Source organism: Orbicella franksi, chromosome 15 (assembly GCF_964199315.1).
Source record: "Orbicella franksi chromosome 15, jaOrbFran1.1, whole genome shotgun sequence".
In the NCBI taxonomy this organism is placed as follows: domain Eukaryota; kingdom Metazoa; phylum Cnidaria; class Anthozoa; order Scleractinia; family Merulinidae; genus Orbicella; species Orbicella franksi.
Genome location: NC_138159.1, coordinates 2,907,701 through 2,930,200, shown reverse-complemented (window position 1 = coordinate 2,930,200; position 22,500 = coordinate 2,907,701). Strand labels below are relative to the sequence as shown.

At 39.6% G+C, this 22,500-nt stretch overlaps 4 protein-coding genes and 1 pseudogene across 6 annotated transcripts in view; 3 read left to right on the top strand and 2 right to left on the bottom strand.

Annotated features, from left to right (window-relative positions):
- Window positions 1-1,632, bottom strand: part of LOC145470510 (uncharacterized) — a 4,491-nt pseudogene extending 2,859 nt beyond the window's left edge.
- LOC145469870 (uncharacterized) overlaps window positions 1-22,500 on the bottom strand; it is an 89,653-nt gene that overhangs the window by 31,561 nt on the left and 35,592 nt on the right. The window lies entirely within an intron of this gene.
- Window positions 9,642-12,421, top strand: LOC145470508 (uncharacterized). Its single transcript, XM_081454318.1, has 2 exons — window positions 9,642-10,987; window positions 11,092-12,421. Exon 2 carries the CDS (start codon window positions 11,861-11,863, stop codon window positions 12,419-12,421), a length of 561 nt encoding a protein of 186 aa, XP_081310444.1. The 5' UTR covers window positions 9,642-10,987; window positions 11,092-11,860.
- Window positions 13,682-15,391, top strand: LOC145469874 (uncharacterized). Its single transcript, XM_081453686.1, has 4 exons — window positions 13,682-14,038; window positions 14,689-14,772; window positions 14,892-15,000; window positions 15,114-15,391. The coding sequence occupies exons 2-4, from the start codon at window positions 14,729-14,731 to the stop codon at window positions 15,255-15,257; spliced, it is 297 nt and encodes a 98-aa protein (XP_081309812.1). The 5' UTR covers window positions 13,682-14,038; window positions 14,689-14,728; the 3' UTR covers window positions 15,258-15,391.
- LOC145469868 (galactosylceramide sulfotransferase-like) overlaps window positions 17,082-22,500 on the top strand; it is a 12,404-nt gene continuing 6,985 nt past the window's right edge. The window contains exons 1-2 of one of the 3 annotated variants that reach the window (XM_081453679.1): window positions 17,082-17,299; window positions 20,786-21,164. In XM_081453679.1, the coding sequence (XP_081309805.1) occupies window positions 20,947-21,164 (218 nt within the window). In that variant the 5' untranslated portion in view covers window positions 17,082-17,299; window positions 20,786-20,946. Of the gene's footprint in view, window positions 17,300-20,682; window positions 21,165-22,500 lie in introns of those variants that run through there. The other 2 variants (XM_081453681.1, XM_081453680.1) reach the window with 2 other exon arrangements.

Here is a 22,500-nt window from a genome sequence, read left to right as displayed (position 1 = left end):
CGCAATGTCGGACCGGATAAGGCTTACTTGAGCGCCAGTATCGAGGAGGATATTTCCTTTCTTGTGGATTCCGTTCTGACCGTGAATGATTGCTGACATAACTGGAAGAAGAGCCCCCTTACCGGCCGCGACAGCCGCTACTCCTAATCTGATCGCGTTGCTTTTGTGTAGGAGTGGATGGTGATAATGTTCGCATTGTTTTCCGTTTTCCTGTTTTGTGCAACGCTGTCTTCGAGTGCAGTTTTCCATTCTGTGTTCTCTTCCGGCCCTTTTCAGGCACCCGAAGCACACGTGGTTCTCTTTGGCTATCTTGAGTCGCTCGTCGACACCGAGAGCAGCGAACTTCTGACATTGGCCTGGCCAATGGGCTGAGTTTCGACACATCCAACATTTGTGCCATGTTGCGTTACCTTTACTGCTGTCATCTTTCAAGAAATGATTAACTGAACGGGTGCTTGAACCGGTTCTCAATGGCGCTGTTGCACGCATGCGTGACTTCATCTCCACTGTCATCCAGCCTATGAGTCCTTGTAATGTCGCCTTCTTTCCGTCTCGTTCCAGTTCTCTAGACCACACTTTCCGATCGTCAGCGCACATTTTTTGTTCAATAATGGACAACATGTGGCTGTTATCCATGTCGCTGGGAACGCCCACTTCCTTTAGAGTGTTAAAACACCGCCTAACTAAGTGTGCTAGATCACAAAATCTAGCATCTTCTCCGTCTTGCAGCGCGCGGAACTTAACAATATCTTGTGTTATGGTGTCCGAGACGAATCGCGGATCGCCGTAAATGGAATCCAAATATTCCCAAGCGGCATCATAATCTGTGCCAATCCCTTTAATTAAGTCCAGGGGCTTTCCGTGGAGACATGTACGTAAAAACGTGATTGAATCTCGTTTGGTGTACCGGGCTTCAATTGCGTGTTTGAAATCTGCTTTAAAAATCGCATACTCTCTCACGTCTCCAGCGAACTTTGGCAATTTTGGCTTTTCCATCTTAAAACCGCAGGCGTTACTTGAAGTACTGGGATCATTAACGAGATCTGGAACTTGTACATTTCCATTCAAACTATTATTACCATTACTTAGGGGTGGTTGTGAGTTTTCCTGCCCAGCATTAACAGTAGGGGTCTGTTCATTATCATTAAAGGTGGGACCGGAAACCACATCCGTTCCAGATTGCATACTTGAAATTCCGCTGGTGTTTGATTCATTACTCCCAGTTTTCTCAGTATTTGTACCATTTTCCAACGTTTGTTGCTCTTGGCTAACTAAACTTTCAAAATACATCTTAGCTCGCATAACATAGTTCATGAAGGAACCCTGACATTCTTCCATCCAAATTTCAGCTTCTTCAAACTTCGTATCATCATCTATGAGTTTCGTGTAGCCTTCATGCTTGACTACCAGGTCATTGTACGCTTTCTCGACTTTATCTAAGGCTTCTCTTACCTCTGATCCTGGTCTTTTAACTTCAATTACGCTAGTTAACCAGTTACCACATCTTGTGAGGGCTGCCTTTGCGTTCCTCCGGGTTTTCTTCGCTTCTTTCAACTCTTCTTCGGCCATTATCGGGCTACGTGTCTACTTTCCACTCAGGTCAAAGCACGTGGGAACCATCAACCATCTATCCCTCAGTCCCTTCGTGTCAGCAATAGAAATCGAATGTTTGGTCCAGGGGAAAAGATGGTACTCGGATGAATGACTGGATACGGAATCGTATAATCTTTATATTGTTTTATTCGATCTATAAGGAAGATACATAAGATACATAATTCTTACAAAACCTAATAGCGAGCGATTCATGAAATTGCATGGAAAATATAATTCTCAAAATTCAACGGATTACATAAACAAACGGTCACTTACTTCTGTGGCGATATCCAGTCAAACTTATTTCGGTAACAGGTCAGCAAAACGGGTCAGCAGATCGAGCAGTAAAACACTACAGGTTAGCGATGTTCAACGTAAGGTACAAAACGCTTTTATGACCTTTGTCTCTGATTTCGTGGTTTTTAAAACGTGTCATTCTAACTTAATGATCAACTTACTTAGCGATTACGCCATCGGCTGTCAATCACGCGACTAATTAAATAATCAAATGTCAATAAACGAAGTTAATATTAATCAACGAAACAGTATGTACTAAAACCCCAAACAACGAAACGAAACGAGCGAAACGAAACCACCGAAGCGAGCGAAACGACCGAAACGAGTAAAATAATAAGTAAATACATGAAAAAGTTAACAAAAACAGCCTTGATCTCTGCACGTTATTATGGCAGCCTGATCTCGTACCCAGTTCCACATGAGTGACATCGTTACATCTCAAACCTGAAAGATAGATGAGCGCAAGGGTGTCGACGACGACCACGAAGACATCGAGAAAAAGGTGAGTACTTTTCACATTTTGAATGGCATTCTAGCTAAAACAAGAAATGTAATTTTAAAGAAAGGTTTTCTGGTCGTATCGTGGATTCTTAGGCGGTGTCGAATCGACAACGCCGAGCCCAGGATGTACGGAAAAACAATCTCAAGAATATCCGTGAAGAGCTGAGCGCCTAATAAGAAATTACTTTGAGAACTGCAGGAGTCACGAAGGCCTGACGTTAATATGATTAAAGCCTGTCAAGTCGCCCTCGTTTTTCTTTAGAGATATATATTAGAGAAAGTCCTGGTTCGCACGAAGAATGCTCAAAGTCATTCTCGAAAAGACCATTCGATTCGCCACCGTCTAAGAATCCATGCACGATACGACCAGAAAACCATTCTTTGAAATTAGATTTCTTGTTTTAGCTAGAAAATACCTACCTTTTCCTCGACGTCTTCCATTCTCGTCCCCAGTGCTACTCGTCTTAAAATGTCGTTGACGAGTAGCTCTGAACGCACCCAAAAATTCGAATTTTTTCATTGGCTGACAAAAAATGAATGCGCAGCAGAAATGAAAATTACAAACCTCTACGCATTCCATTTTACTTCCGGCCCAGATGGCGGCACCTTCGCTCAGTTGACACTGGCGACATGCCATTAGGGACAGCGCGTCTCCCAACCCCAAAATGCTTTGGAAACGAAAGAATATCGAGGTCGAAATGTATTATGGACCAAAATATAACAAGACAGCGAGAACCTGGTCTCTAACATTAGTAGGCCTGGTTAATTTTATCATTTTTAGCGGGTAAGGTAAATCCTGAATAAAATTTTTCACTTGAATTGCTCCAAGCATTGTTCAATATTTATGTATAGAATGATCCTTGCAAAGTTGAGCTGTCGACAGGGCAAACCCAGTGCTTACAATACTGAGATGAGGTGGTTTTCGAAAGCTTTTCGCCAGCCCAAAACTCGGCGAGAAATCGATCGACAAATTCAAAGCCATGATCCGGGACAATCCTACTGACGATATGCTACCAAGTTATGGTAAGTTTTTTTTAAAGAAAATTAAGAAATGACTTCATGTGGAGTGATGTCGTGATGTGTAGGCTTATTTTTCCAGGTATATCCTGAACTAGTACTGGAACCGGCTAAAATATGCAATAAAGTTTATGTAATTTAAAGATAAACAAAACGAAAATGCGTGCACGGGCCCGAAAAAGTAAAATGATGTAAAATAGAATATGGGATATGCTTATTTTGTAGCTGAAAAAATGCGATTAGGGTTTTAGACATGGTGTGGAAGGGTGGAAAGGGGGTGGGGAGGGGGGGGGGGGGTTGGGGGATGCCATCTCCAATACAGTATCACAGTTTTGTTGAATTAGAAAGCAGTGATGCTTAGAAATTTATAATCTTATATACATATCTTTGTCCGCTAGCAGCCCACTCCAACTCTACTTTTTGAGGTCTATTACCCCACTCCCTTAGGAAATATTTAATAAAGCCAGATGAAAAGTATATCATGTTGTTACTAATTAACAGGATTGACTGCAGATGAGCTTGCCTGTCTTGCTGCATCGGCAATGCAAGGCTGGGTCTATACTGATCACGTCACATGGGTTTTAAAACAGCTTAATGACATGCAAAATGATACCATGCTACTATGCCCAATGTTGTTGTTAATATCCACAACGAGATGATGAGGAAAGCTAAGTTACTTAACCCTGGACCATTAAAAAGGCTGGTTTTCACTCTGAATGTGGGACAAAGGAATGACAAAACTTTCATTGGCAACCCTCAAAATGGTGGTAATCATTGGGTACTGGTAGATGTTGAGCTGCGACCTTTCATGAAGATCATATACTGTAAGATGCTGGCTTGGCAACCTCCCCCAGACATCATTGATGTCATCAATGATTTTGCACGGTACATTCCAGAAGTTGGAATGCACAAAAAGAGTCATTTGGTGCTTGCCCACTCTCCCAGTGTGACTAATTGGCAGGGTCATGAATGTGATTGGCGATGCCGTAACTATTCCCTGCAGAGTTGCACTGATATATGTGGCGTTATTACTCTGGTAAACGCAGCTGTGGTAGCCTTGCACAGCCCTCTTTTCTGATGGTTAACGGGTCCAGTGATCAAAGAATCGATCTTCTTACAACACCTGACCCAATACTGGTTATATTTTGTGTTGCCCATGAGCAGAGACGAAGCCGTATTCTTGTCAGTGTGAAACAAATTTTTAGTTTGTTTATTGTGGAAGTGCCACAACTTCCACTGATGACCACTCCATCTTTCCCTCACCCCCATTAGTGGTCATTATATGGTTTTACACATTGTGCTGGCATTATTTTGAGCATAATAGCGAGGCAAAAGAATCTAGCATTATGCGGGAATAACAGTGACAAAAACTGGCCGATGTCTTTTGAGCATAATATATAGTGAGATTTTTTGATCATCAAGCATTTGCATAACGACAACAAATTTGAGCATTATGTGTAAAACCCTATTTCATGACCCATTTCCAGTACTATTCTGATATTTACAACACATGTTTGCAAACACAAAATCCTTTAACAACAGAAAGACAACAATGTTGGGAAGGAATACTCCTTCTAACATGAACCAAATGCACTGCCCCATGAAAAATGCAGGACATGTGGTTAGTGTAGTACAAAGATAGAAGAGTGCTTTTAGAAACCTTTTGACCTAAGTTTTCATCTCTAAAATGGCCCTTGTGATATGATCAGTAGCAGGCTGTACATGTTTTCGTGACGATTTGAACAGCTAGAGATAACTGTGCAACCTGACACTAGCCTTCTAGCAGGCTACTGCCATATTGGCTTATGATATTGGCTTATGTTATCCACAGGTCTTTAGCTTCTTCATTGTGAAGAACATCATCATAATTTACTTCTATCAAAATGAAAAAGATCACCAGGGATAATGAAAACCTGGATCTACAGGTCCCTTGGCAAAATTGTTTGTTTGATGCTGTGCTAAATAGAGAAGATGATATCATTATTTAGGGCATTTAGTGCAGGAAACATTTTCACACTAGAAAATATATGAAATCATTACAGGTCAGACTAGTGAAATTTTAAAAGCTGATTCTAACTGTTTCTGGATGACCTATATGGAACATGCCAGGTCTCTTTCAATTGAAATCATTTTATTATTAGCAAAAAAAGGACAGAGCAGTCATTCAAGACTATTCCAGCAGCTTGTATTAATAATAATATTAGACCATGTTTTTGATGTTCTGTTAAATAGAACAGGGATAAGCATGTGAAATCATTATTGGCATGAGGTGAAACTAGTCTTGTGTTTCACACATTTAATTTCAGTGAGCTATCACAATACTGGGCATCGTGCTTTGCATAAATATTTGATCAATCAGCTCATTTCCGTAGGATTTTTATCAACTTGATCCCCACCACAGATATATGCTTGTACATGTACATGTAAGTTCTGAACGGCACAGTGCGAACTATATTGATTTTGCAACAAGTTTACTATTAATTTAATATTTTTTTGCCATACATGGCTCGAGTAACATTCTAAGGAAAATTGGACTCTGAGTACATGTCTGACATCTATTGTCATTTCAATATTGTCTTATAGTTATTTCATATTGTTCTAGAGTTTTTACTGCTTTTAAGCAACAAATCTGAAACAAACATTACATGCAGAAACAAAAAAAACAGATAAATATTATTATATATTATATTATATATTTTCAGGCTTTCAGTGTTGGTATGTGTGTGGAATTATAATGGGATTACGGTATGAAGTTCTGTATTACTGCATTAAATATACGACAAGCCGTTACGATTATTGTTAATCAAATGAAAGAAACTACATATAATTTCTACATACACAACACAAGCTAAGGTTCGTTTACTGGTAACAAATAGGTCAATGAATTGCAAGATAATGAATACCGTGGTGCACAACTGATCTGATGAGCAAAAATTTCTGTGACTGAGACGTTCGAGGGATAATTTGTGTTTCCTTTCAGAAATATTTCGAGAAAACGTGGGCTGGTGGTCGCTAACTGCGTTTTAAAGCTGAAATCAACCAGGCGTTTCAAGTGTTAGAGACCAGGCTCCCACTATCTGATAATATTTTGGCCCACAATACATTTCGATCTCGATATTCTTTCGTTCCCGATGCATTTTGGGGTTGGGAGACGCGCTGTCCCTAATGGCATGTACACTGGCGTGCTTTACGAAAAAACGAATGGTGACCTTTCCCGATCGATCCGAAGGAATCGTTAAAGTTTCCACGTAACCAAAGGAGTACGTTGCCTGCGACGATGTCATTCACGATCGTAATCATCGTCCTTTGTTGTAGCAGCGGAGAAGGTGGGAAGAAACGTTTAGAACTCTGAGAATCAACCAGCTAATACAACAATTACTTTGTCGCTGACCATACCCCAAGAAATCATAAAATTAACTTCGAATCGGCAGTGGGTTTTAAGAAACGTTCGTCTTCCTTTATGAAAAGCTCAAAAGGAAACTTAGAGCCAGGTGAAAAGACGAAGAAATATCACTCTTGCTAAGCAAATGTGGCACTGGAAATGCGAAGGTGAGTGTGTTTTTCTCTCTCTGAAAGATCAAGGAGATCAGATTCTAGCAGTCCAAAATGTATTGATATTAAATTGCCAAAATGAGTCAAAGGTCCGTGTTATAATACTCTGCTACGTACCTGGATGATGTAGCAAATGGTCTGAACATGAAGTTTGGTTTGTTTCTTCCACACATTGTTATGTATGTATCTTTTACTATCTGTTAAGAAGCTTCTGCTGTTATAGATATATATAATATCTTTTTTTTTTAGCTCCCCTCTCTTTATTATTGAGACCTCCCCTATAGTCTACCCCCCAAAAACACGAACAAACCTTTTGTGGTCAGGCAAGAGTTTAGTTTGCTTTAGAGCCTTCACCCAAATTTATTATTATTTTTTTTTATAATTTACTTGTGGAAATGATGTGTAAAGGAAAATAACCATAGATAACCATAGCTGAAATTTGAGGCCCTTTCCTCTCTCCCCACTTTAGTTAGGAAGCAACTGCAACTAGCAAAACTTTATTCTGTCACAATAACATTAATCAGTAAATAACAATAATTTATCATCCATGCAAATAACTGTGAACAAATATAAGAGACAATTATTTATACATGTATAACTGATAACGCATCATCAGGACTAGTGGGTTTCCAAATATAATGTGGGAATTATCTCTACTAAAAACAAATCAAACATTAAAGGTGTACAGAGTTACATTAATATCCCCATAAGAAAAATGTCATAATCTTTTTGTTAGCCTTTGAAAGATAATTTATTTCCTGCCATTATTTACTATTCTTTGTTAATTTTCAGACCATAATAGTGCTACATAAATTCCTCAAAGGATGACCATTTATGGATAATTCAAATAGGAATGTTGTTCTTGCAGTTCAATAAATAATACTGAAAAAAAAGGAGATGGAGAAAGAACTCTCCATTGTTGATAGTAAAGCTATGTGGCTGATGTTCTGATCAACCACAAGACGTAGAAAGTATACATTGAGATTTGTTGTTGCACATGGTTGTATAACAGGCTGAAGAGCCTTATTACCATGAAGTAACATGAATTGTAAAAGAGCAATGACATTGCATTGTTTCCCATTCATTTTGTTCATGCAGTTTCCTAAAAAAAAATCTTCCTTAATGTACATTGAGGCACACCAATATGAATCACTCTCTTCACATCAGGAACCTCTACATGTATACCAATGCCAGATACTAATGTTATAGTTACATCATTTTAGCTGTATTATATTTTTCGTAACACCATGTACTCATATGGGAATACTGAAATAAATTGGTGTTGTTGTTGTTGTTGAAAGCACCCAAAAGATTAAGCTTTATATAAGCTGGTTGAAAGGTATAAAATGAACAAAAACAATTACATCGACAAAAGCAGTGGGGGATGGGGGACAAAATGGTGGAATAGCCCTATATCTAGTCTTGTAATGTCTACAGGCTTTTCTCAAGCCTGAATGTACAAAAATCATCATTGGATGTTCCAGATAAGCTAATTAAAATTGCTGCAGAGCCATTATGGAAGCCCCCAGCACACATATATAACCACTCGATAACAACTGGCATAGGACTTTTATTTTTTTCTTGGCGTTTTTCTTAACAAGGTAGTAACCACTTCAAAAGGCCAATTGCTACCCTATACCCTGGTTACCACACACATAGTTTTTTATTCTTTCCATAGCCATATGCAAAATAGATTTCTCTTCTCATATTTATTTAATTATAATACTGATGTAAATTAATTCTGTAAATAATGCACAATAAAAGTTGATCGATTGATTTAATTTGACAGTTTAATGATCTGTTGATTGTGTAAGACCCTTTTTTGTAAAAAAAATAGAACAGAATGGGGTTACTTGAAAAAATGAGGACATGAAAGATCATATGAAAGTGAGCACCTTTATTACATATTCCTTGCAAGGAAACATGAGCAAAACTCCAATACAACAAAACTTTCCTGAGTTCAACACATTATTATTCTGCTACAGCTTACAAACCTATGTAAATAACCAGGAAGTAAATAGTTCTTACCATTAAAAAAATTTTCTCTTCATCTATCAGCACGGCTTATATTTAAATCCTCTGGTCAGTGATGCAATTTCCACGGCTGATTTCCACAAACGCTTCCGTGTGTCCATAAACAAATTTTACCGTGTCATCGATAGACGTAATACATGCCGTATCCTGATTACGTTGCTTGAAAGCTTTCACAACTGCACCTCGCTCTTTAAACTTCTCCTTTTTATCGAATATGAAGAGAAGAAACAACAAGAACACAGCTATCGATTCCTGAATTTTTCTAGACGGTCCACCACAAAATGCACCGCGAAACCCGTTGGTGAAATATTACACAAGCTGGCAATCGTGTTTGAAGCGGCGACGGCATTTAAGGCCGCTTTCTACTCTCTTTTTAACTCTAAATCACCTAACTTCAGCGAAGTGAAAACACATGTCAGCGTTCCGATCTGTTTACATCTAAAGAATACTGTCTATTCCTCTCTCCCCTCCCTCAGGATTAGTTTCTGAGCATGAGCAGATATGTAGGCCAAAATTACGCATGCGTTACCGGATGTCTGTGATTTACGGACATCCGGTAATGGCTGCTACCAGAGTCCTCCGTTTCTCCGACCACGTGACCAAAAGAAACGGAGGCTCTGGGGACGAGAATGGACGTCTTCCTGCTCGACACGCTTGCGCTCATCCACCTTTCAGGTTTGTGATGTCACGATGTCACACATGTGGCTTAAGAGCAGGATCTGGGTACGAAATCCGGCTGCCATAGTAACGTGCTAGAGATCAAGGCTGTTTTTTTAACTTTTTAATTTATTTACTTACTATTTTACTCGTTTCGGTCGTTTCGCTTGTTTTGGTGGTTTCGTTTCGTTGTTTCGGGTTTTAGTACATGCCCGAAAAATTAACACCCGGGCGGAGTGTGGGGTATTCAGCGGACAGACTTTTATATGAAAATACGTTGTTTAAAGGACATTTCACATGCACATACGTAACAAGACATACTTTTCCCGCGTAAAATGTAAATATGGCGGACAAAGAGGACGAAGAATATCTCCGTCTGCATTTGCATGATTATAGAAAGGAAAATGGCTATGTCTTTGGTTTTTTCGAGGGTGTTCTTAAAGAATTTCTCGAAGAACATATGTCATCGAATTCAAGGTGCTTTGTTCTGTCAGAGCGCCATAGTAAGGAAGATAATCATAAGCGCTATTCCTCAACAGGTACAGTATGCATGTATTTCATGATATTATATAAAAAAAAAAACAATCAAGACGCTATTAAGAGGCCACCTTCCGGGATTTGTGAGTAGCCGCTTAATAGAGGTTGGTTGCTTCATAGCGGTTCGTCAGGAATTAGCACGAAACTTAGTAGAATGTGTACTTTGGATATCTTTTTTGTTTTTTACCCACAGGCTAATTTCTTACTGAACTCACTTAACATGTACTTTAACGTTTTTATCAGTCGCCACTCATTTCGGACTAGCTCTTATCTGTCAGCGCCTTGTCCAAAACATATTAACAAAACCTAACTACGCCTGATAAGTTTTGTGTGGCCGCTTAGAAAGGCTTAAGACAAAAGAAAACCCTGATCGGGACGACCAAAAAGGTGGTCGCGGCCGCCTAATACCTTAATAGAAGTGGCCGGTTAATTGGGGATTTATTTGCAGTTTTTACTGACAATAACTGCAGGAGTTTGATAAATGGCCGTTAGACAAGATGTGGTATCTCGCTGTTTCTGCTATAAAAGTAGCCTGTAGTCGCCTTTCATGGGGTCATGGGTCGAGTGACCTTAGGAGAAAATGAACGACTATATTTTTAGACCTATCCTTCACACAAGAAAACATGTTCTAATTAATGGAAGCACTCCAGTTTTAAACTTATTCATGTGATATCTATTATTTGCAATAGCGCCGCCGGTATGGGAGGACAAGAGGGGAAATGTACCCATCTATTTTGGGGGTCGCCCATTTCGGATTCTTGCATCACAGACGTGGCATTGCTTGCATGGACCCCTTAAAGTAAGTGACGAGTGTGATTATTCATAATGTGCTCACATAATCAGAATCTTGAGTTCTTTGCTTATTTCAAAGTAAGAAGTCGGCTCTGTCTTTTTCTTCGATAGGATGCGCGGGGTGGTTGGAAACCCGAGGAACCAGGGGAACATGATTACAACATGAAGAAACGATTAAAGATACAGGGAAGCAGAAAACTAGAATGCCCTGCTCAGATTCGAGTCCGTGACGTAATGGTATTCGAAGACTATGGAGTAGATGCGACGAGTTGTGACACTGAGAACAGCTTGCGATCGGCAAAGAAAAAAGTGGCAAAGAACTGCTGAAGATAGATTTACAGGATGGAGTACAAGAGAAAACAACTGTACGTCATTACATTCGTATACCTCTTTCTTCTCTCCACAAAGGGCATCCCATTGGTGAGACCGTTGGTGTAAATCAAAATATAGATAAGCGAATTATCGAAAAAATCTTCGAGCTAGTAAGCAAGGGCGTGACCAACATCGGCGAAGTAAAGCGCAGCATCGCAGATTCCGTCGAAAAAGAGCTTTTTGGTGGGGTTCCTGTGGATAAGCGGCCACGCTTAAGTAATCGGAGATATCATCCTACCAAAGAGATCTTCGGAACCACGTTTCGCGAGCCATAGCTGCCCAAAAGTACTGCAAAGATGACCAAGAGTCTTTGGGGAGAAAAATTGAGGAGTGGCAAGAAAAATCACCATCAAGCAGGTTCTTCTTCAGGCCCCATCATGCCAAGCAAACCGAAGAGGCCCAGGACAAGAAGGCAGAGGAAGACCAGCCGCAGCAAAACTTTCTGTTTATTCACCAGGAAGAGTAGCAACAGCGTCTGTCACAAAGATATGGTTCAGAGCTGGTTTTCATGGATGCCACGTACAAAACGACAAAGTATGCTATTCCCTTGTTCTTCGTATGCGTAAGGACAAATGTCGATTACAAGGTGGTTGCCGAATTCATGACGCAGTATGAAGATCAGCAGTCGATCAGCGAGGCGTTGTCTATTTTAAAAACATGGAATCCCCTTTGGCAGCCCATATACTTCATGGTTGACTTCTCCACCGTCGAAATAGGCGCCATTGAAGAGCAGTTTCCTGGAGCAACTGCCTACATTTGTGATTTTCACAGGTTGCAGGCATGGCAGCGATGGGTGAGGAAGAGTAAAAACGGTTTCAATTCCCTGGAGCAGGAGGAGCTACTGGCTCACTTGAAGCGTGTTACGAACGCGACCACTCGCAAATACTACGATTCTGCAGTAGCTTCCCTGAAGAACCTGCCTTTGTATAAAGAAAAATCAAACGTGCAAACGTACGTCGACAACGTGTGGCTTTCGTGTTCTTTCCGTTGGGCAAAATGCACGAGAAAGCGGCAAATACTCAACGTCGCGATACTAACAATGGAACGGAGGCCCAGAATAAGACTTTGAAGTATGAGTACCTACCGCTCTCGTTGGATAAGTCCGTATATGGAATCTCTCTGATGTTAGTTGAGAGGTACGTCCCTGACTGTCATCAAAGGTACCTACAGCGTAATCTGCAGCTGAGCAGCGCATACAGGAGATTCAACTCGACAATGCCATCATACCTGCATAATCGGCCGCCACATTTCATCAAGCATTGTCTTAGAGCAAAGTTCAGCTCTGGTAACTTGAGGGAATGCGATGTTGAATGTGTCGACATGGTAAAGGATGTTTTCTCTGTACGTAGCTCATTGCAGCACAACCGCTTTCACGAGGTCAAATTAAGTGAGCCTAACTGCACGTGTGAGCAGTGGGAAAAATTTCACTCTCCATGCAAGCACTTCTTTGGCGTCTTCAATTTTTTCGCCGATGAATGGGACTTTGAGAGTCTTCCGTCACATTACCGTAACAGTGTTTTCATTACACTGGACACTGGCCATCTGGAACTGGAAGTAGCATCAAAGCTCGATGAAGCTGTATCTAACAATGACAATGTTGATAAGGTAGAGGGAGGCCGCCAAGATCCAATCACAGTCGACGAAGATGAAGAACTACATGATGAAGAGGTACATGTCGAACATGGTGAAGAAGACCCCAAAATGGATGTTGCGAGGGAAAAGGAGGATGAAAAAGAGATTATGCTGAAAGGGGCACTCAAGGAGAAAGTCAAATGCATATCCGATCTGACTTATCTCGTTGAAGATGTTAGTGTCCTTCAAACAGCCCTTGATTCTTTGAAGAATGTGGTCACAACCATGGATACTGCTTGCATAAAACAATAAGGGCTCCCAATTCGTCAAAGCCCACGAAAGCGAAAGCTGAAACTAAAAAACGTGGAATACCACAAAGTTTTTCATTCCAAGTTACCTCTTCGCAGACGATTGAAACGGGCAACAGGATTAAAGTCAAGCAAAGCTCCCCAGAGTGCAGTTAGTTTTGACTTTACTGAAGATGATAACTTTGAGCCACCAGTGAAGCGTCACAAATTAGCAGCGGTTCATGTCTCCAAGGTAAGTATCTAGTCAATGCAATCGAACCGTGCAATAAAGTAAATTGAGCGGACATGATCCCGTAAAGCCGCAAAAAGTAATATAAATAGTGCTAACCTGACTCTGCTAATTTGTTTCCATTAGTCTACTACAACGGACCACAAAATTGCGAAAGAACGCCCAGATGATCGCGAACATGTGATCGATGTCAATGAAAATGTTGATACGCTGGGTCCTGGTCAAGTTACCAAGTAAGTAGCCTCTTTTACAAGGAACGGTCATAAATACTTCTGCATTCTAAGTTATGCGTGTCTTCTCGTGTCGGTGTATTTATGTTACGTTTTATCTTATTTATTCGTCTAGCAATCATCTCCACAAAGAAGATCACCCCAAAGATGTTGCCTTATTCGATAGGATAAGGCAGGCCATTAACTGTAGATTGGCGGTGACAGATGTGATGCGAGTTTATGGGCCAACCAAAATTACAGTGGGAGACTTTTGGACTTCCATACCACCAAGTGAGCAGACTCTAAGAGAAGAGAAGAAAGTGCAAGAAAGCGTACCTGATCATACTCCCGGATGGCTCATGTCCACGGTATGCTTCATTAAATACTTAATTAATCATTTATTTATTTATTTAATTATTTATTTATTTACTTACATATATATGCCACCAACTTACCTGCCTCCTTTGTCTGGAAATACTGGCTCCCGGTTAGCGTTGCTTTTGTATATTTCGAAGTTTATATTTCTTCCTTTACGTCGGATTAACTTGGAAAGTACTATTCGTTATTTCGTCGAAGTGGTTACTTTTTACAAAAACATGGTCGTCCACAATTTGTAGGCGTCTTCAACCACCTTCTCGGAATGCAAACACATTCATGTGAAGCATATGCTCCTAGATATCCCTGGATGATCGTACCCGTGTAAAAATATAATCCTACTTTTCTTGGTTATAACATATCATTCTGATTTCACCAACAGATTATAGAGGCTTACCTGTGGTCTGTAGAGATTGAAAATAACAACTTTTTTGCCGCAGACACAACTGTATTCCAAATAGTGTCTATGGGCGGCAGCACGCGTCGCCTGTGGAAAGGTGTAAACTTTCAGGACGTTGAAATTATGGTCGTCTCAATGAATATTCAGTACAACCCGACACTGGACCCTTCTGGTATGTTCCGTTAATTTAACAACAAAATCTTGGTCGTGGTGGTTTTTATCAATTTCGTCTTCCATTTACAGGCGGTTGTACTTTGATCCCCTGCTTTCAAAGGAGAGGAAGATGAATGGCAACGACAGGCTACGCTCCTTGATTGAAAATATAAGGTGCCCATATCTGACATAGAAGCTCTACTTTCAAAGCAGTTACTATGTGACAATTTCTGATTTAGTTAAGTGTCGGGGACTTATTCTATGCATTCCTAATCCTTTATCCGCTCTTGCAGTCAACTGATCGATGTAAAGACCGGATGGAAATACACAGAATGGCCTTGTGTTGAACCTCTTCACTATCACCAGGAGGATGGTTACAACTGCGGAGTCATAATTTGCTTGGTAATTTTCTCAGTATATTACAGGAAGACCTCGCAAACAACAAAATTTAACTTGTGTTCTGTTGACTAAATAACTCTCATTGCCATTGCTGTCTTTTACCTATTATGCTGTAGTTTGCGAGATGGCTAGCAGAAGGACTTGACTACAATAGGAAGTTCTCTATGAGGCTGGAGAGGGAAAGAATGGCATGCACACTTCTTGGTTCATATTATAGTGATCGATATGATGAGGTATGGTCGGCTTTATGCTTGATATGAGCAATATGCTGAAAACGACTTCCTGTCCATGGCATTGATGTCATAATAAAACCTGCTGTAATCTTACGTGCAGGAGGAATGCGAATTTATGCAAGATTTGCCTAGATGATGACGGAGAAGACTGGGTGGGTTGCGACGGGTGCGCCCAATATTTCCATGCGAACTGCCTCGGTGTCAGTTATTCCAAAGTCCTCTCACAGCCATTCTTTTTTTGCCCCCATTGACAACCATTTTTATAGTTAATTGCATTATAAACTACCCACATATTATCTGTCTTAAACAATATTTTTGTTTTGAAACGAGTCTTAATTCCATTTGTAAATTCTTGAGCCTCTTTCCACTTGTTTTGAACACGGCATAATATTACATAGTTTCCATGTCAGTAAACCTGAAAGTGAAACTAGGAAAATACTCTTCTTTTTTTCTTTGCCGTTAAATTAATTAAACTTTAGTCAGCTGCCACAGTGATGGGACAAAGTATTCAGTATGCCTCGGAAAAAGGCTTTACATAAATCCAGAACTCGGAATGCTACGATTCGATTGTAATGAATTTTTGCCGGACGGTCCGCGTGCAATGGCGTGCATGTAACTTATGTTCAGAAGAGGGAAAAAAGAATTGAGTATCATAAATTCGCGAACAGAGGTAAAAATGATACCAGGTATGCAACATTCAACGAATGCACACTTTTGAAAGGTTTAAGCGTTATCTGATGACAATTGATGACACCTAAATAAAGTAATTAACTTTAAAGGCTTGCGCCTGTGTGAAAGGTACTTAAATATTCCGTGACACTTACATAATATATTTTTTTAGTTTTTTCTCAAGCATCTGAGCGGGACGGAATCCTAAATCTTCGAATTTGATTGGCTAATCATAGGCACGTGACGATACGGCCCACGGGCCGGTTTTTTTCCCGCTGCCTAAAGGTCGCTCCTAAAAGTTAGCGGTGATCGTCAATCTTTTGCCTTTTTTACACATCCATCGACGATTAGTCAACGCAAGTTTGTCTCTGTTCACTTTAAAATGGCAAGGAAAGTCACTGTAAGTAAATTCAATTGAGTGTTTTGAAGTTGTGAGAGTTTGCTTAATTGTTTGTAGCTTGGCGCTGTAATGGCGCGTAATCCTGTGTTTCTCTCGCCGTAAAATTTGAGTCAATTTCAGTCGAGTTTACCTCTCTGATCGTTGCTGTATTTAGAAGAATTTCTGTGGAATACACTTAACGAATTTCCTCGCTTTCTGCTATTCAATTTACGGTAGAAAAGTGACGAAGTGATTTTAAAAGCAACTACTGACAGAAATTGTTTTTGTAGTAAAACTTCAAACTTCGCACGAAATTTCACACCGCAAAAACAATTTTGGAGAACTTAACTGGTGAAATAAATGCAAGTAACACAAAGTAGTTCGAAAAATATTTGTTTTTTAATAAATCTTTCTTTGTCCACTATCTGAGTTACTCGCCTCCCAGCCGGCAAATAACATATATATGTAAAAGCATGCCCGCTGAATACCCGCACATCGCCCGGGCGTTCACGTTTCGCATAACCTCGATATGTAATAGTAGATGTCGGCGGTAAATATGTCACGTTTCACGCGCTGAACGTTCGCGTAAAGATTAAAAAAATAATAATAACTCCGCGCATTGTGAGCTTGGGCCGCCTGTGTTTCATTTTTAAAAAAAATAACGTTCTATTTAGTCGCGAGTTTTTATCCTTCGTTATTTTAACATTCATTCAATGCCTTCCAGAGCGCTCAAATTCTCAATTGCCCAAAATGTAACACAACACCGCGCACTTTTAGTGCTCTGGTCCCACGCGAACGTGTATATAATCGTGAGTTTGAGACGCAAGTTAGCGAAACAAGTTTCCCCGACGTCACCCCCCGGGCCAGCTGGGCATATTTAAATTGTTTACCCATGATGCACAACATTTTTTCCAGAACTATTTGTGTTGAATCGAGTGTGCTGTGGATTTCAGAGGAAATCTTGAGGAAAAAGCTTGCTTGCAACTGCTTAAAAGCGGTAAATGGTATTGACGAGGATTTTGTAAGTATTCGTGTTTGATTTAGGCCCAGTTCAGACGTCGTGCTTTTGCCGTGCCGAACTAAATTCAGGAATTAAGTTCGACAAAAGCACGGCAGAAGCACGGCGTCTGAATCAAACTTTTGAATTAAGTTGGGCAAGCAATTAAGTTCGACAAGCTCTGCCGTGCTACACGAATCTGGCACGGCAGTGATTCAAACGTCGTGCTTCTGCCGCGCTAAACAAAATTCATAAATTATATTTATGTATTTTGGCAAGATTGTGTTCCCACGGGGAGTTAGGAGGAGAATTGTTACGAGGCACCAGTATATCCCGAATTTGATTCGACTCTGGCACGACGTCTGAATCAGAGTTGTTTTCCTGCCGTGCTAGAGTCAAACCTAATTTCAATTTAGTTCGACACGACAGAAGCACGACGTCTGAACTGGGCCTTAGTTCTTGTAGTAGTTCTACATATTGGATTACATATTATGATAGTGACACTCCGGCTGGTGACTGGCCTGGTACGATTTTATGGCGACCTTTACAACAACCAACTTGCTTTTTGTAAGGGATCACAGCTCATTGGTTATTTTAAATAGTCAGGTGCAAAAAAACTGTTGCTGTTTCAGCATGACCCTGGATCGATAAAGATATGTATGCCTAAAGTAGTTCATTTAAGGTTCGATGTTCGATAATGCTAGTGGTAAGCTTATTGCTCGTGTTCAATAGCGAATAGCCATTGCGTTGCTGTGTATTGCTTTAGATGTTAAAATATCCCGGCGAAATATACCTTTATTTTGGGTATGTTCGATTCGAGCAAGTGATTGCTTTCCCAAACAAGCACCGTGACACGTATGAAAGGACGAAAATTATACATGCGTATGCAGATTTCCTTGGCTGCCGATGGAAAAATTTGAGAATTTGAGAATTTTTTTCGGATTCAAATCTCGTTCGAACTCGCAAATATTTTATTGCAGAGTTTGGCAAATTAAACCGAATTTTGCTCAGAAATGTAGATTACTTCTGTGCACAATAGTGAAATACAATTAATATTTTATCGGTCGCCACTGAAAGTTAAGGTAATTAATGCTTCACTCAAACTTGATTGAATCTCGCTGATTGCTTGGCTTTCATTGTTAAAGCAATTGTGTACACAATAGGCCCACACGTCGTATACAGCTTATTTCTATAGAGCAGAACATTTAACTTTCATGTCTCCATGGTAATGTAGTAATTTCTATTAATATGCCTTCACGGCCGGCTTAAATGTCAAACTTTACTTGTTGAAAATACATGTGTAGGCTGATGAATCACACATTTGTAAATATAAATTATGCACCTTTCTCCGGAAGTGTTCCTGTGGCCTTCTTTGTCACGAGACTTGCTAGGGAGTTCTAAGTCTTGTTTCACTGGTTGGTGGAATGGCTGCATTGACAACCACTTTAGTGAGGCGCCAAAACTGTGAATTTCTTTGGAGGCCGAAAATTTTGAGGTTTATTTTCGTGTGAATTACCTCTATTCAAATGAATTAATCGGGTATGTAGATTAATCAGATTTTAACAAAATTGGGCCAAAATTTTCTTCAGATGTTAGTGCACCAACGTGTGTGAGGCAAAAAGTTTTTCTTGTGATGTCCCAGCTAGTAACAGCAATCAGAAAATTTGCTATTGTCCAACTTCAAAAGGGATTTTCTAAGTAACCAATAGAAATATTGAAAAAGCCTTACATGCTTAGCCCTTCATCACCTGAGTGATATGGTCCAGTCAGTTTGGATGTTCGTGGTAACACAAAGGCTGGTATTTCAGTTGTGCAAGTAAGGTCGTTTGTGCATTTCAAGGCTTGTATGTGCCTAACAAGACAAAAATGGCAGTTAAAATATATTGTTATTTTTGTATTCTGCAGTTTATTAGCTTTACAATAATATTAGTTTACCATCTGATGGGTTTCTTTAAAGCAGTGCGCACAGAAAGATTTTTCTGGAAGGCACCCCTGAAGGTCAACAGCCAGTTGCCAGTTGATTCAGACGTCAAACCTAATGGTGTGGAACTTAATTGCTAATTTGAGACAAAATCTTTGATTACAATGATTACACAATTATTGTATCAAATTAGTAATTAAGTTCACGGTTGGGTTGACACCTCAATCAACCAGCCAACTTAATTATTTCATTCAACTCAATTGAGCATAAGGCTAGGTTCAGCAGTTGGAAGTTGGAACCAGACCTCAAAGAAGTATGAACGTGAATTATCAAATGGGTGATATGAACTCATGTTCAGTTTCATTTACCAGCCTTGGAAATAATGAAAATATCCCTGTGCTTTTCTAGGAAGTTTCTTTTATTGTCGCTATATAGTTATATAATAATTATTATATTATTAGCTTTGCAATCAAATGTGATGTACCCGTGGGGTCTGTACTGGGACCCCTTCTTTTTCTTAATTAATAATATATATGAATGACATTTCAAGCTGCCTAGAAATTTTATCAATTATTCTATTTGCTGATGAAACAAATCTGTTTTTTAGTCACAATAATATAGATACTCTAAACAAGACCATGAATCATGAGCTTAAAAACATTGCATCTTGGTTTTCTCTAAATAAGCTCTCTTTGAATATTAGAAAACACAGTTCATAGTTTTAAGTCTCGAGGGAAAACATCAAATCAAAAACAAATCAGAAGGTTTCAATAAAAATAAATGAACAGAAATTGCACAAGTTAAGTGTAAAAAATTCCTAGGCTTATACATTGATGATGAACTTACATGGAAATACCACATTGACAAAGTACATGTAGTATGGTGACTGTAAACGTCACCAGATAAGCTGCACTCGCAGATAAGTCACCCCCTGAGTTTGGCAACTCAAATTTCAGAAAGGCTTTGGAAAGGAATCAAACTAATTCACAAGTCTTGAGAAAGATTCTTTACATGTACATTTCTTGACCAGTGCAAACTCACTAACATAAAAAACAGAGAATACCTCAAACTGAAACCCTTATCTATAATTTTTATTAGTTCTGGAATAGTATGGACATGATGTCTACCAACTTTGACATGTGTTTGATCTTTCTCTGGTATTTTTCAACTGGTAGTGTCAGTTTTTCAATTGAATTTTACATGCAACAGCAAGGGCGCTTTCATTCATGCTACTCTTTGTTACAAACACACAACGCAGCCATTTTGTGGTAAAAAAAATTGTTAAGATGATTCATATTTGCAAGATATGTTAACATTACTCCTATTACCCGTAAACCAGCTACTCTTCATTACAATTACACAATATACAGGGAGGGCTCTCATTAAGAGTGGGGCACCAGGTAAATTAACTGGTTGTGAGGTTAATTTGGTCCACCTGGTTAGAGCATCAAGGGGAAAGTTTTACTCAAAAAGAATTTCAGTTCAAAAAATTTTACCCACCTGTGAAAACTGGTTACCCTCCTGCTGAAAATGTTAATGAAACACCTGAACGTATAAAGTTAATGTTTTAAATTCTTGATTTTACACAGATTTTTCGGCTCCTCGAAAGGGATAAATTAATTGCTGTGGAACAAGATGACTACAGCAGAGCTGTTATTCTAAAAGCCAGAGAAATTGTTACAATAGGTCTTGTTCTTCTACACACAAGTTCGTTGTCATCTCTTGTGGACTGTACTGGTGCTGTTCAGTTATGGCAGGGACATCTACTTCACTGCAGTGCACACTGCTCATTTGTCTTCTGGTTATGTGTGCCATCACTATTACTTTTCTGGTTGCCTTTGATAATGGCGACGTTGCTAACTCTTTTAGGAGAATACTACCTCAAACTCTTCCTGAAACACTGGGTCAAACACTGGGTCAAATGCCACGTCAGACTATGCAAATCCACAATACAAATGTCACTGGAGGGTGAGTTACTTGACTTTTTATTAAACTATGGCTGACTTTTCTCAGTGTTAGTTGAGGGCACAAAAATTCCCAGGGGGACCCCCACATAAAAAGGACATGGTTGCTTGTCATACCTTTTAGGGGTTAAAAACACAGTTTTGGTACCTCATAGGGTGTCCAGCCTTAAAAGGTTCACAGCAGGAGCTTTTTTTGGCACCTTTTAGAGCATTGAGCCGACAAAGATATGACAGGAGATAATGTGTTGTTTTAGAATTGGGTCCTCTAAGGGGTGAAAAAATTTCAAGCCACGCCCACAATACAGGATCTTGGTACCTCTTAGGGATTATTTTCAAAACTTACGACAAGCATCCCTGTCCTTTATGTATATGGGAGTGACCCCCAGGCAAAAATCACCTCACAAGAGAAGATTCGACCCGCGAGGATACGCGCGAGTATTTTCACGCATGCCTGTGTGCTAGCTCATTCAACCAACCCTGAGAAAGCTGAGCCTTTTTTCTTACACATACTTTATTATCCGACAATGGCCGTTTTCCTGCAGGAAATAAAAAATTACATCTTAGCCTCAGGACGCATAAATTTTCTACATGGCTGGCATGTAAAATAGTCAGGAGAGTATCGTTTTATTTCTTTGATGGCCGCAAGGCCTCCAGTTAGCACACGGTAGCAAATACTGTTTCATGTCACCTGTTGTTGTCTCACACAGGTTAGGTGGTGTTAGGGAATTTAGACGAGAGCTGTTTATTTCTTTGCTGGCATTATGCTGCCACCTTGATTTAAAGGATAGTGACAAAGCTAGGCTGGGAAAAATAATAATTATGAAATTACTTTCTGTTTTTGTGCAAACCTTACGGGTTTCCTTTATTCAGATGCGTCTGTATGTACTTTGAAGAAAACTATATACAAGATTTAATACCATGCTGTAGAAAATACAGCCAATGAAAATACAGGGAAGCCGCTGTGTATAAGCGAATCTTTGCTGACGTCATTGTTTACATTTTTCCTCATTAACATACGACTTTGTGCATACAAGGCATCATGCTAGATACGATTTTACCAGAAAAACTTAAAGAGCTTGTGAAACTCAGTAAGTGGCGAAATTTTTGTTTCTTTGGGTGTAATATTCGAGGAGAAATTGGCTTTCAAAAACATCAAAATTTCTGTGTGGCAAAAGCGCTAATGAGCTCATACATTCTTTGTAAAATTTTGAGCTTTTAAACCCTCGTCGCACAAAAAGTATTCAATACATCGCACTCAAATTCCTTGGGACAGTTAATGGTGCTGTGCCCTTTCAATATTCAATATTAATCTCTTTGTAGCTCCATCAGAAACTGTATCG